This window comes from Astyanax mexicanus, chromosome 2 (assembly GCF_023375975.1).
Source record: "Astyanax mexicanus isolate ESR-SI-001 chromosome 2, AstMex3_surface, whole genome shotgun sequence".
In the NCBI taxonomy this organism is placed as follows: Eukaryota; Metazoa; Chordata; class Actinopteri; order Characiformes; family Acestrorhamphidae; genus Astyanax; species Astyanax mexicanus.
In genome coordinates, this window is record NC_064409.1 from 33,565,529 (window position 1) to 33,579,767 (window position 14,239).

Here is a 14,239-nt window from a genome sequence, read left to right on the forward strand (position 1 = left end):
AGTGACTGAGATGAATTATTCGCTATCCATTATGTAGCAAAAATGCTCTGTGTGTTATGCAGTAATAAGAGTGAGCTGCTGAAGTGTGGATCCACATTCACTTAGGAACCTGGATTTAAGGTGTTAAAAGGTTCAAGCTAAACATTAACCATCTGCTGTTAAGATATACAGATCAGGGGTCTGTGGAAAGGGCTCCACAGTTTGTTCTTTTTTCAGGCTATGCCCAAGAACACTTCCACACAGGATGTACTGGATGGTGAATTAAGAGGACAAATTGGTTTGGACTGGCTGCTGTACAAGGTTATACCCAGACTATGTATAAATGTCCATTTCTGCTCTTAATCACCCTGTGAACTCCTTATTAAAGCCAATGGATGGAGCTAGCGGGAGTGCTGCTTATTTGCAGGACTTGCTGCAGCCTTATCATATTAGTAGACTGAGGAGAGCTTAGGTTTTTGCTCGATAATGAAGAAATTCAGAAAAACACAGCAAGCTTTGCCTGAGCTTATTTATTTAAGTTATTACTGAACAATGTGCTGCTTTCAAAAATGGCTGAATGCAGGAACAAAGCACTGACGTTCCAATATTTAATAAGTGACTCTAAAGCAAACAGAAGAAAAGTGCTGAGCTTGTCAATTAAATTCATGAGCTGTAATGCTGATATGTTGGATACCTCAACTTCATATTTATAGATAGAGGTCTAGTAGCAAGATTGAGCAGCAATAACAGGCTATTAAAATGGTTCAGAAGGTTCATAATTGTATTTATTTGTTTTTTTAATGTTTTGTTTGGCAAAAACAGTCATAATTAATTTATCTAATTATTTCCCAATCACTATTTACAGTATTTTTTTTTTTGTTACTGTGTATTCACACAGACTTTTACATGTAAATTATCTCAATAATAAATGAGTGAACACTTTGTACTGTGCGTAAATAAGAAAAAAAAAACAAATCTGAAATGCTCCTCATACCTTGAGTATACGTTTAATAGGTATCATTGTGAAATTGTATAAATGCTCAATACAAAATATGCAGTCAGAATCTGTATATCGTCGCTGTCCAATGAAAAACATGTATCTCCAAAACAGCAACTTTACAGGAGTGAGATAAAGGTTTATGGTAAAAATAGTTTATTGCAGATAATTTTGGAGAGTTTTGGTCCATTCATTAAGAAATTTTGACACAGTCTTTGTGTGTTCAACAACGTATGTGTAAAACTAAAAATCGTCAAAAATGAAGATACTTGTTTTTCATTGGACAGCAATGATATGGACTGAAATTTGGGATGACTCATGAAGACCACCAAATCCATGTGTGGTGAAACTGAGCTTCAGGTCACCTTTGCTCTTCATTACAAGGACTTTGACAGCCCCACCTTATGTTAATGAGGTCAGAACACCTGTTTCTGAATGTGCACTTTGCTTTTCCAGCAGGACAATACTTATGCATATATTGTATGTGTGTAAGAAGGCTGCTTAAAGACATTTTTACATTACATTACATTATCTTACATTTTACAGACCAAAGTGACTTACAATAATGATATAAATAGAGTAATAGAAGTTTAAGATTAAAAAAAAAAACATTTTTAGACAGGGTCTAAAGGAGGTCAAATGGAAATAATGGGATAGAGGAGGAAAAGAGGGGGAGAAGGAAATGTGGTTAGAAATACAGGGGTTGGACAATGAAACTGAAACACCTGTCATTTTAGTGTGGGAGGTTTCATGGCTAAATTGGAGCAGCCTGGTGGCCAATCTTCATTAATTGCACATTGCACCAGTAAGAGCAGAGTGTGAAGGTTCAGTTAGCAGGGTAAGAGCACAGTTTTGCCCAAAATATTGCAATGCACACAACATTATGGGTGACATATCAGAGTTCAAAAGAGGACAAACTGTTGGTGCACATCTTGCTGGAGCATCTGTGACCAAGACAGCAAGTCTTTGTGATGTATCAAGAGCCACGGTATCCAGGGTAATGTCATTATACCACCAAGAAGGACCAACCACATCCAACAGGATTAACTGTGGACGCTGTAAGAGGAAGCTGTCTGAAAGGGATGTTCGGATGCTAACCCGGATTGTATCCAAAAAACATAAAACCCCGGCTGCTCAAATCACGGCAGAATTCAATGTGCACCTCAACTCTCCTGTTTCCACCAGAACTGTCCGTCAGGACAATAAATTATTGTGGTCTAAAACCAGGTGTTTCAGTTTCATTGTCCAACCTATGTGGATAGTTTGTTAGAGGTGTTACAAGACTAGGCGTTCTTTGAAGAGCCTAAAATCTATGTCTGAAAAATGAAAGTATGACAAAAAAACAAAAGAAATCCATGAGAGGAAAATCCTTTTTCACACCACTGACATTTAAAAAAAGAGTTAAAGCAATAATGTAATGTCATAAATGAAACACCCTCTGGTTTGATTATGAAGACAGTAATATACGACACATGTATGATGAGTATAAGCATCGACAGTGTAGGTACCTGTCCGACAGCAGAAAAGGGCAGATGTCAGGCACTGGTGGAGTAGCTGGTCTCATTTTGGCCAGAGCCATGATGTGCTCGAATGTGATGTCTGTCTGAGTACACACATCCACCACACACACCTCCTGCAGGTTGCCATGGGTACTAGCTGTGGGACCCCGCCGTAATACCTGGACAACGATGGGGTCCTTCCGCATCGCTTCCACAGCCACTTCATGTCCAGTTTTAGAAAAGTCTCGCCCATTTACCTGCCGGGGAGAGACGAAGACCCGTTAAATAAAAAAACCAAAAAAACAACTCAATAACATGGTAACACTACTGATACATATTAAAATAGAACACAATTACAGTTTGTCTTAAACATAGCTGTCTGTGGAACATACAGTACCAGTCGAACCTTTGGACACAACTTCTTTTTAATATTTATATATTTTTTACTACATTGTAAATGAATACTGAAGCCATACAGACTATGAAGATAGACATAAGGAATCATGTAGTAACTTAAAGTGTTAAACAAACAAAAAAATGAAACATTTAGGTGCTCTTATCTGGGGTGCTGTTAACCTGGGATGTTCCTGATGAGGGCCAGTTTCATCATAATGCTTTTGATGGTATTCACGCATTACTTAAGGACTCTTTTAAAGTTCTAGAAATGGATTTTTTCTTTACTTGAGTAGTTCTTGCCATACTGTGGATTAAAACATTACTCAAATATAGCTATTTACTGTATACTAATAGATGCTCTCAAACACATTAAGAGACAAAAAATTCAAGTAATTATCTCTTAACAACACAGCTGTTAACTGAAAGACATTTCAGGTGACTCTACCTCATAAAACTGACTGAGAAAATCCAGCCAAGACATGCAAAGCTGTCATTTAAGCACTATAATCTAGAATATAAAACATATTCTGGTTTATTTAACTTTTTGTTGTTTACTAAAAAGGCTGCCCTATTACCTTATTATCTCATTCCAAGAATTAGATCTCATTCCAGGCGAAAAGATCCATTATAACCTTTACAGGCAAAGACCTTCAATTGAAAATGTGTCTGTGTATCTATTCAATATATAAAACTCATGAGAAATCCTGTTGTTTACAAACTGAAGGCTGACAGGAAACACCTGACACCTGTCAAAGCTGCCCTATCCACCTCCAGTCAGCTGTAACAGCGACTTCCCTGCCCAACCAACTGATTAAATGAGCTTCACAGGACAATTATAAATGAGCTTCCTGTACCTTCAGTGTAACCTGCATTTCAGCCAATTATCATGTTTTAAAATTAGATCATAGCGGGATACAGCAAATCTGCTTACCAGGGTTTTTATGGAAATAGCTCATTAAATACTTTAATCAGTCCAGGTCTAAATATTCCAGAATATTTCATTTGAACAGAGTTAGTTTATCTGTCTAAAAAAGATACTTACACTTCTTTCTCAAGTGTCAAACTAAAAAAAAAAAACCTTACAGTATATTTACGGTGTGCCAAAAGTATTATAAATTATAATACTTAGGTTTAATAATTTTTTTTGTGACCTTATAGGTAGTTTCACACAGTGCATTAAATAACACATATTGCACAAGGCATGTTGTGATGCTCTACCTTGCTACCTTACACCCTGTCAACACTCTATTTTCAAGTCTTGTGCCCACAACATTAAAATAGTGTTAAAGTTTAGGAATATAAATTTACACTGATGGGTGTAGTGGTCTGGAAGTGGGGTGTGTTCAGGTCAATTTTTGCCGTGTTGCTATTTTGGTGGCGGAAAACACAGGTGCGCCACTGACAACAGTCAATCCTCAGTCCTATGGAGTCCATTCCTATAGGTGTGTTCCATGTGAGCACACCCCAGTGCATTAAATACACACACATGGATGCCAACCGGACTTTTAACTCAACAAAAAAAGAATAAAGAATAAAATAACATTGCTGTTTCCTTAAATGAGCTGCTGGTGCACCTTCACAGCATGAACACTCAGGTCAGTTTCCTCTGCTGAGACACACAAAACACTGCCCTGTTAAGATATAAATGTGCCAAAGTCAGAGTGCACCTGCCTCTTTAAGGGAATGGCAAGTGACACAATGATTGATTTATATTTTACATTACGCTCAAAACACATTAACGATTAATAAAGAGCATTAATACATGCAATGCATGTTTTGAGACGCAACTTATTCTGAAAGTGCTACTGTATGTGTTTCATTGCTTTAGCTTGATTTCAGTTTGGAACTGAAGGTTGTATATTTAATTTAATTATATTTGACATGTTAATTAGCTGGAATGCACCAATCAATTATCTGTTAATACAACCTAAATTAAACAATATATATATATATATATATATATATATATATATATATATATATATATACAGTTGTGGTCAAAAGTTTACATACACTTGTAAAAAAACATAATGTTATGGCTGTCTTGAGTTTTCAATAAGTTCTACAACTCTTATTTTTCTGTGATAGAGTGATCGGAACACATACATGTTTGTCACAAAAAACAGTCATAAAATTTGGTTCTTTCATAAATTTATTATGGGTCTGCTGAAAATGTCACCAAATCTGCTGGGTCAAAAATATACATACAGCAACATTAGTATTTGGTTACATGTCCCTTGGCCATTTTCACGGCAACTAGGCGCTTTTGGTAGCCATCCACAAGCTCCTGGCAAGCTTCAGGTCGAATGTTTGACCACTCTTCTTGACAGAATTGGTGCAGTTCAGCTAAATGTGATGGTTTTCTTGCATGAACCCGTTTCTTTAGCACTGTCCACATGTTCTCAATGGGGTTTAAGTCAGGACTTTGGGAAGGCCATTCTAAAACCTTAATTTAGCCATTCCTTTACCACTTTTGATGTGTGTTTTGGGTCATTGTCTTGTTGGAACACCCAACTGCGCCCAAGACCCAACCTTCGGGCTGATGGTTTTAAGTTTTCCTGCAGAATTTGGAGGTAATCCTCCTTCTTCATTATCCCATTTACTTTCTGCAAAGAACCAGTTCCACTGGCAGCAAAACATCCCCAGAGCATAATACTACCACCACCATGCTTGACAGTAGGCATGGTGTTCCTGGGATTAAAGGCCTCACCTTTTCTCCTCCAAACATATTGCTGGGTGTTGTGGCCAAACAGCTCAATTTTTGTTTCGTCTGACCAGAGAACTTTCCTCCAGAAGGTTTTATCTTTGTCCATGTGGTCAGCAGCAAACTTCAGCCGAGTCTTAAGGTGCCTTTTCTGGAGCAAGGGCTTCTTTCTTGCACGGCAGCCTCTCAGTCCATGGCGATGTAAAACACGCTTGACTGTGGAGACTGACACCTGTGTTCCATCAGCTTCCAAATCCTTGCAGACCTGCTTCTTGGTGATTCTTGGTTGACTCTTGACCATCCTGACCAATCTCCTCTCGGCAGCATGTGATAGCTTGCGTTTTCTTCCTGATCGTGGCAGTGACACAACTGTTCCATGCACTTTATACTTGCGTATAATTGTCTGCACAGTTGCTCTTGGGACCTGTAGCTGCTTTGAAATGGCTCCAAGTGACTTCCCTGACTTGTTCAAGTCAATAATTCGCTTTTTCAGATCCACACTGAGTTCCTTTGACTTTCCCATTGTAGCTTTTGTAGCTGAGTCTAATCACTGGGTCAAATGAGCCCTATTTAAATGGGCTCATGAGAAGTCAACAGCTGTAGTCAATCAGAATCACTTACAAGAAGTGAAGAGGCCATGACATGAAGCTAATTTGATTGACACAACTCGCTACATCACCAAAATTGACAAATTTTGTTGCTGTATGTATATTTTTGACCCAGCAGATTTGGTGACATTTTCAGCAGACCCATAATAAATTTATGAAAGAACCAAATTTTATGACTGTTTTTTGTGACAAACATGTATGTGTTCCGATCACTCTATCACAGAAAAATAAGAGTTGTAGAACTTATTGAAAACTCAAGACAGCCATAACATTATGTTTTTTTACAAGTGTATGTAAACTTTTGACCACAACTGTATATATATTCCTTTCAGTTCTGTTTAAGTGAAAAATAAACAGAAAGAGGCAGATGTTTTTTACACTAAGGTTAGATAAGTCATTTCATGCTATTGCAGTAAATACACATAGAATTATGTTTTTTTTTTGTACACCATACATGAAATACCATTTGCAAAGTGATATAATTTTACTTTACCTACATAACATTAAAATTATCCATTTTTTTCATCTATAATCAGCAATACTATCTTATAATATCTTAAAATTGCTGTAACCTTTGTTATATCAATGGTCATACTGTACTTAGTGTGAGATTTAACCTCAAGATGATTGTACCAAAATACAGAGAAACTGTATATTTCAAATTTCATTCACATTTTAAGGTTCTATTGAGGTGCTATTGTCACTGGTTGACTAAAAGGGATAGCAGAAATAGCCAGGTTGTTTAATTAATTCTATTTTTATAGACTTACACTTAAATTATATGATATGACATGATTTAAAATAAAAAAGAACAACCAAAAACATTTATAAAACTGTATTTTTGCCTTTGACCCATAAGAAAAAACTCTTGTGATTGCAGTATTCATGTAAAAACACTGACATGGTGGTACACACACACACACACACACACACACACAAAATCCACGCATTCTGAGCATGACTGCATGTTAAAAATGCCTCCTGCAGAGATCAATGCACACAAGATCAATAGTGACAGAATAGTGCTATTTAAAACCCAATTAAATCAGCTTTATCCAAACTTCCACTACAGAGATAAAGAAAAGACTGACACATTTGTTTCTTTAATAAAACGAAAAGTATAAAAAATTCAATTATGAAATGATTTTTCCAGATAACATGGAGTGTACCATTTAATGCAGTATGATTGTGGACCAAATATTTGTAGAACTCACTTCAAATGAGTGCAGCTCCTTTAAACTGCACCTATTTCAGACATGCAAATACACACACACACACACACACACACTTACACACACACACACACAGCTTCTAGTCTAGTCCTGTAGAGACGTACTGCCACAAGATCAACACAAACCTATTAGCACTATGCCTAATTCAAAGCATGGTCTAGAGGAGCATATAATGATGCTGCTCCATCCAATACTTTTAAGATGATTTGAGGATGAGGTCTGGTGATGATCATCCAACATTTTGACCTCACTAATGCTTTTGTCACTGAATGCAATCAAATGATCAATAAATCAATGCAATAATTAAGTAGAAACCCTTCTGAAAAGCAGAATAAATCCTTTTTATTACTCGTGATTTCAGAAGAAACAATGGAGATGAATGAGAAGTTGTTCTAATTCTTCTGCCCATATATTGTCTAATATGTCAAGCACCAAAAGTTCTTAAGTAAGCTGAAATTACAACTACTGCTACTGCTATAACTATAAAAAGCTTATGACTTATATTTATGATAAGTGTTATATATCATGTTATATACTTCTTATTGCAAGTTTGTCTTGACTGAAAACCAACAAGTGACCTGTAAACCATAATCATTGTCACACCTGTCTCTCCCACACTCAGCTCTACCTGCAATTTCCAGCTTTTGGACTACAGTACCCAGAATGCACACTGATATAACTACCGCACACAGGAAGCAGATCACCGAAATGTTGACAACACCTGTTTCACCCACTATATATACACCTGCGCTTTACTCACTCGTCGCAGAGTATTGTTGGTTTTTCTACTTTACAAAGCATTTCTCCTTGCCTTTGTTAGCTCTCTCGTTATGAACTTGTTTTTTTTTTTTTTCTGACCCTGATTATTGCCTGCCCTTTGCTATTGCCTCGCTGTGTTTGGCCCTTGCACTGTTTCACGTTTATGGTATGTCTAACCACCCTTTCTGCTGTTTACTGGTGTTGGCTTTGCTTGTTTTAAAAGTTTTCATTTGCAGCTGTGCGTGTCTGGGTCCTGTCCAGCCATAACAATCATACTATGATCTCTAGAGTCTTTCTGGTGCAACTGTTTGGTTACTTTCCCAGTGAAGTCACCCTTTTCATATTGTTCTGCTATCATAACATTGATCAAAATAATTTCATCATATTACTAATTCTGTGATTTACTCAAGATTTGGTGCCCACCACTTGAAAAAACTTTGGTTTAGAAAAATACATTTTAGCTTTCTATTTAATGTATATTGTACAGTTTAATGTTCTTCTATGATTTAGACTAGTGATTTAGACTACTGTTGGCTATTATGGGTCATTGCAAAGAAACATACTGATTCTGAATTCTTTGCACTGGTGGTGATAGGGTCTGAGGTTTATTTGTCTGCTGGACAAAATTTTGCCATTTTATTTACTATTCAAAACAACTAGTGAACACATTTGTTTTGTATATACAACCCAAATTCCAAAAAAGTTGAGAAGCTTTGTAAAATAGTCTAGAAATCTAAATAAAAATTGAATGCAATAATGTGTAAATCTCAAAAACCATATTTATATACTGTACAGTAAAATAGAACATTATTATCAGGGCAGATGTGAAAGTGAGACATATTTTATTTTATAAAAAAATAAAACATCTAAAAAAAAAGTTTAAACGAGACAACAAAACACTGGAAAAGTAAGTGGTACTTATAATAACAGCAGCAATAGCAACAATTTTCAACATAGTAATCTACTAAAACTGAGAAGGAAGAAGTTCTCTAACATGAAATTGTGATATTTGGGATATCCCACCACCTCACTTTCAACATCTGATATGTGTTCTATGCACTAGTGTGAATAAAATGTGGGTCTATGAGATATGCAAATCATTGCAAATCATGGCACTTTGCATACCGTTCCAACTTTTCAGGAACTGGGTTTGTAATCTAGATCAGAATAAAACAGTACTAAACCTAAAAAAACCCACAGCTTCCTTTCGGGACTTTTTCCTTTTCAACATCCTGTGTTTTCCTTCACCCTGTGTGTGTTCCTATCTGCCATGAACGACTTTAACTTAAGCTCCAGTTGATCAGTCGAGCAAGGACATCCACAGAGCAAGCACCCCCAATCAAACATCTATTTGCTTCAAATTTCCAAAGTAATGGAATTTCTTAGGTGTCTTTGGAGGGCAGCCGTGATAATATCATGCATTTAGAAGCGTGCAACGCAGAGGCCCCAGGTCAGGCTGCATGTTCTGGAGTGACAGTCAAGGCCACGAGAGAACAGCTGTTCACATTGAACAAGTGTTCAATGTGCATCCAGCAGCCTGGCTCAGACAATCCTCTGCAGCTCTCTCAGTGGGACACCAAACCTGGAGCCCCCTGGCAACCACACAACCTTGTGCTGACCTTGCAGCATATACAGCTCCAGAGCAGGAGGAGTCTGATCTCACTGTGAGGGAGGGTTTTTTGATGTCTGACTGCTCGCAAGAAAAAAAAAAACGTCCTTCAAGTTGCTGATGAAAGTGTTACATCATGTTCTTCATCTTGTTCTTCAAGAACACTCTTCTTTCAACTTTGTGTTTTTTCACCTTAAATTGAACTCCTCCAATAAACAACCATGTATTAACTATTAATCACTTTTGGGAGGAATCAGATATATATATTTTTATTATTTACATTTTTTTTATTTAAGGTACCTTCAAGAAAAAAAAAAAAAGAAGATGAGATGCCCCACCTCTTTTCAAACAGCTCCAATACATCAACTAGAAGGCAACTGTGCACAGCACAATGACAATGATGAGGGAAGAGAGTGCCATCTACCCATTTTAGAGAGAGCAAGGCCAAGTGTGCTATTTCGGGCACCGACTGCTGATGCCAAGCAGCATGGTCCAGGATTCAAACCAACAATCCATGGATCATGAGGTCATGTTGTAATGTAAAAACAATATTTAAAGGTAGAATAAATTATTTCTTCCAAAAGGGAGGACTTAATGACAAAAGAGTAAAGTGTAAAAATAGATTTGTTTACCATCAGAAGTGATCTGAGCCAACAAACTTCTTTTATTAATTAATAATTACTTATTAGCTACAGTCCAACAAGGAATAACAATCCTGTTTTACAATAGATTCTACAGGAAAGGATAGAACAAAGCTTTTTTTATGTTCTTAGCATTAGGCACAACATAAACCATAAGTTTTCCAAGTTTTCTGTGGAATCTGGTAAACAAGAATGAATCTAGCATACTGTATGATTGTACTTGTAGGTAGGCAGTACAATTGATCATGGTAAAGTTGACTAAAAACAAATTTAAATACTTGACTTGGCTGTCAACAAGTGAAAAGTGAAAAGCTGCGCTTAATTAATGTTGTAAAGTAATTTTACAGAAGTTTACACATGCAAGATTAGCCCCTTTACATGTTTCACCAGAGTTACATAGTGCAGTAATCATCATTTAGGCCCTATATTAGTACAAAGACACCAGAGACGCCATCTTTCTGTATTATATACCATCAACGGTTTGGAACATGTTTTTATTCGTTTTTTTATTCAATACCTACATAAGGCTACTCTTTAAAAATAAACACATAATAAACATAACATACTACAAGCAGGTTAACAAAAACATATGGCAATGTACAGTTGCAAAAAAAAAAAAAAGTGAACCCTTTGGAATTACTTGGATTTCTGCATAAATTGGTCATTAAATGTGTTCTGATCTTCATCTAAGTCACAACAATAGACAAACACGGTCTAATAACACACAAAACAGTATAAATATGTTTGCATGGTTTTATTGAACACAATATGTTAAAATTAACAGTGAGGGGGGTGAGTATAAGAACCTTTGGATTTAATAACTGGTTGACCCTCCTTTGGAAGCAAAAACCTCAACCAAACGTTTCCTGTAGTTGCAGATCAGACCTGCACAACAGACAGGAGGAATTTTGGATCATTTCTCCTCACAAACCTGTTTCAGTTCAGCAATATTATTGGGATATCTGTTGTGAATCGCTCTCTTGAGGTCATGAGGCCACAGCATCTCAGTTGGGCTGAGGTCAGGACTCTCCAGAAGGAGTATTTTCTTCTGTTGAAACCGTTCAGTTGTTGATTCGCAAGAAAAAGTATGTGAAGGAGTAATCCCAAAGGGTTCACATACTTTATCCTGCAACTGTACATGTGGACACCCTAAGCTGCACACCTCATGAACATCCAGTGTGTATTCTGCTTTGCATTAGAATAATGTTATTTTTTCACGTTTTACACTCTGAATAATTCAGTTTAAATCAGCAACAAAATGCTCTAAAAAGCTGGAATGAATCACTATCACTGCTTCACAAACCTGTTTGTGCCACATAAAAGTTTACGGCATTCGCCAGTCATGTAGTTTATGCCACCTGCAAGCGCGATACTCCCACCCGTCCTGATGGTATGGTGCACCTGGTCCTGCACCTAAGAAGCTCCCTATTGTCCTGAACACGGCTGTCATTAATCAACAGGACCACATGCAGGGGGAGGAGAGGCACAATCAGCACCGCTGTGTCCTGACAGATGGGCCAATTAATTGAGCCTTGAGAAAGGAATAAAAGAGTGCATACTAAAGGTGTGAAGAAGAAGCACTTCTTCCGTCTGCCCCGAGCAAGCAGGAGCTGCTCAACAGATGTGAATGGCTAAGTGGAGGAGAAGGGGGCAATGTAGGATGGAGCACACATCATGATTATGGATGTTTTATTAGAATTAGAAACAAATCCCATGTAGACCCTTTGTCTGGCTTTCTCTCCAAGGTGTGGACAAAAAGCTAAAGAAGTTACTTTATATAACAGAAGATCTAAAAGACAATATATTGTACTATACACATACACATTGGTCTTTAAAGGAGATGGAAATTTTCCAATCCCCAAATCATTAATAAACATATTGTTTTCACAACTATCTCCCCTATCATGCAGGCCTTTTCTATTATAGAGATGTCAAATTTGATGTGTTTTGATAACAAAAAGCATATCATTTTGTATTAAGAGTTATGAAACAATGTCAGGAGAAGTAACATCTAGAAAAGTCTGTTTTCAAAGTCTTAAATTAAATGAATAGTCATGTCCTATGCAATGTTAATTTTGACAGGTGATTTATATTTAGTATTAGTTTTAGTCTTTTGGCTACAATGTATAAGTATAGGTTTAATCACATATTAGTTATTTAGTTATTTTTAGTCTAGTTTTAGTTAAGAAAACGAAAAATATTTTACTCTAGTTTTTCTCTCTACGGCTCTGTTCCTAAAGTAGTAGTGATTGGATCTCTTCCTAGCTGGTCCCTACCTTTTACAGAACTAAATCAGTTTTGATTGGATTTCGTCCCTGCCGAACATTTTCTTCTCGTTTTTATTTGTTAACGAAATGTTAGTTAATTTCGTCTCGTTTTTATTTTTTTAATACTGTTTTTATTTAGTTATCGTCTCGTTTTTCGTCTTGAAAAAAACTTAGTTGACGAAAACTATCATGAAAATTATTCGTTAACGAAATTAACACTGGAGGGTTAGAAAAAAGACTAAAAGTTTTGTTTTGAGTTTTCCAATGTGGTATCTAGCTAATCCATTTCTCGTAACACAGAAAGTGGCTTACCAATGCTAACGTGAATTAAACCTTAGCTATTTTCTATTAATCGTATGTAAAATGCAGTGAAGGCGGTATGAATTGTCTCACAGTTTGAGTTTATGCGGCATTTGTGGCCAATATATCCGAAACACCTTAGCTAATGATCATGAACTGCACATTAAACTCCAGTTTAGGCATTAAGCTGTGCTAAAAATAACCATGAGACTTAAACTTAAACTAGCTAACACTAGCTAGCTAACAGAGCTAAGTTACATGCACAACCTGCCACACATCTGAACATGTCATTATCTTACCTGTTTTTGAATGTCCTGGTGGTAAGAGATATGCCTTACAAGGTTAGCTGTTTTTTTTCAGATGATTTTTATTTCAAGTTTTGCTATCCATGGTAGCACAGCTGAACGTATCCTATAAATAGTTTTTCTTCCAGTGAGAGGAACAGTGTGTGCCTCTATCTGTCAATCAACAGTATAAGTCAACAGTTTGGACACACCTCATGGAAAGTGTTTTCTTTCTTTTTTATGATTTTCTATGTTATAAATGTAATATTGAAGACATTCAACAGAAACTCAGGCAGAATAATGTTGTGACTAAAAAGTGTTAAACAAACCAGAACATGCCATTTTTTTTTTTACTTTAGATTGTTTAGTAGCACATTTAGCTTTGAGGACAGATCTGCATACTCTTGATATTTTCTCAGTGGCTTCATGAGGTCACCTGGAATAGTTTTCTCATAGTTATAAATAGTTAAATAGTTTATAATATATATATATATATATATATCCATTGCTTATAAATAGTTTTTAAACAGTTTTCCATCATGCGGTGCACAGCTCAAATCCCTCATCTCAGCTGGGACAAACCCTTTTTTTGTTTAGTATGTAATTCCATATGTGTCTCCTGATTTTTTAATATTAATTTTAGTGGTATTAATCGATTAAAAAATGTAGTCTGATTAATCACGACAATATTCTGTGAATAACAGCGATTAATTGCACTTGTTCTTCTTAAGACGCAGGTTTTTATAGTGTATTTGGTATTTCTGAATTTCAAGCAGTAATTAAAATCCAATATAATATCTTTATGTGTGTACATTGTATAGCATTTAGTTTTTATATTTTTAAGAACTACTGCTCATTAAGAAGTGCCTGTAACTGATATTCTCCATGTATAAATGCACAGAATCCAAGGGTCACCTGTTTATAGTGTTCCTTCACAATAACCTATACAATATGGTATAAGTAA

The 14,239-nt window shown here is 36.3% G+C and overlaps 1 protein-coding gene across 1 annotated transcript in view; it reads right to left on the minus strand.

Moving 5' to 3' along the window:
* pdzrn4 (PDZ domain containing ring finger 4) overlaps positions 1-14,239 on the minus strand; it is an 88,924-nt gene that overhangs the window by 18,064 nt on the left and 56,621 nt on the right. Inside the window, exon 2 of the mRNA XM_015604721.3 lies at positions 2,485-2,732. Within this exon, the coding sequence (XP_015460207.3) occupies positions 2,485-2,732 (248 nt within the window). The remainder of the gene's footprint in view (positions 1-2,484; positions 2,733-14,239) is intronic.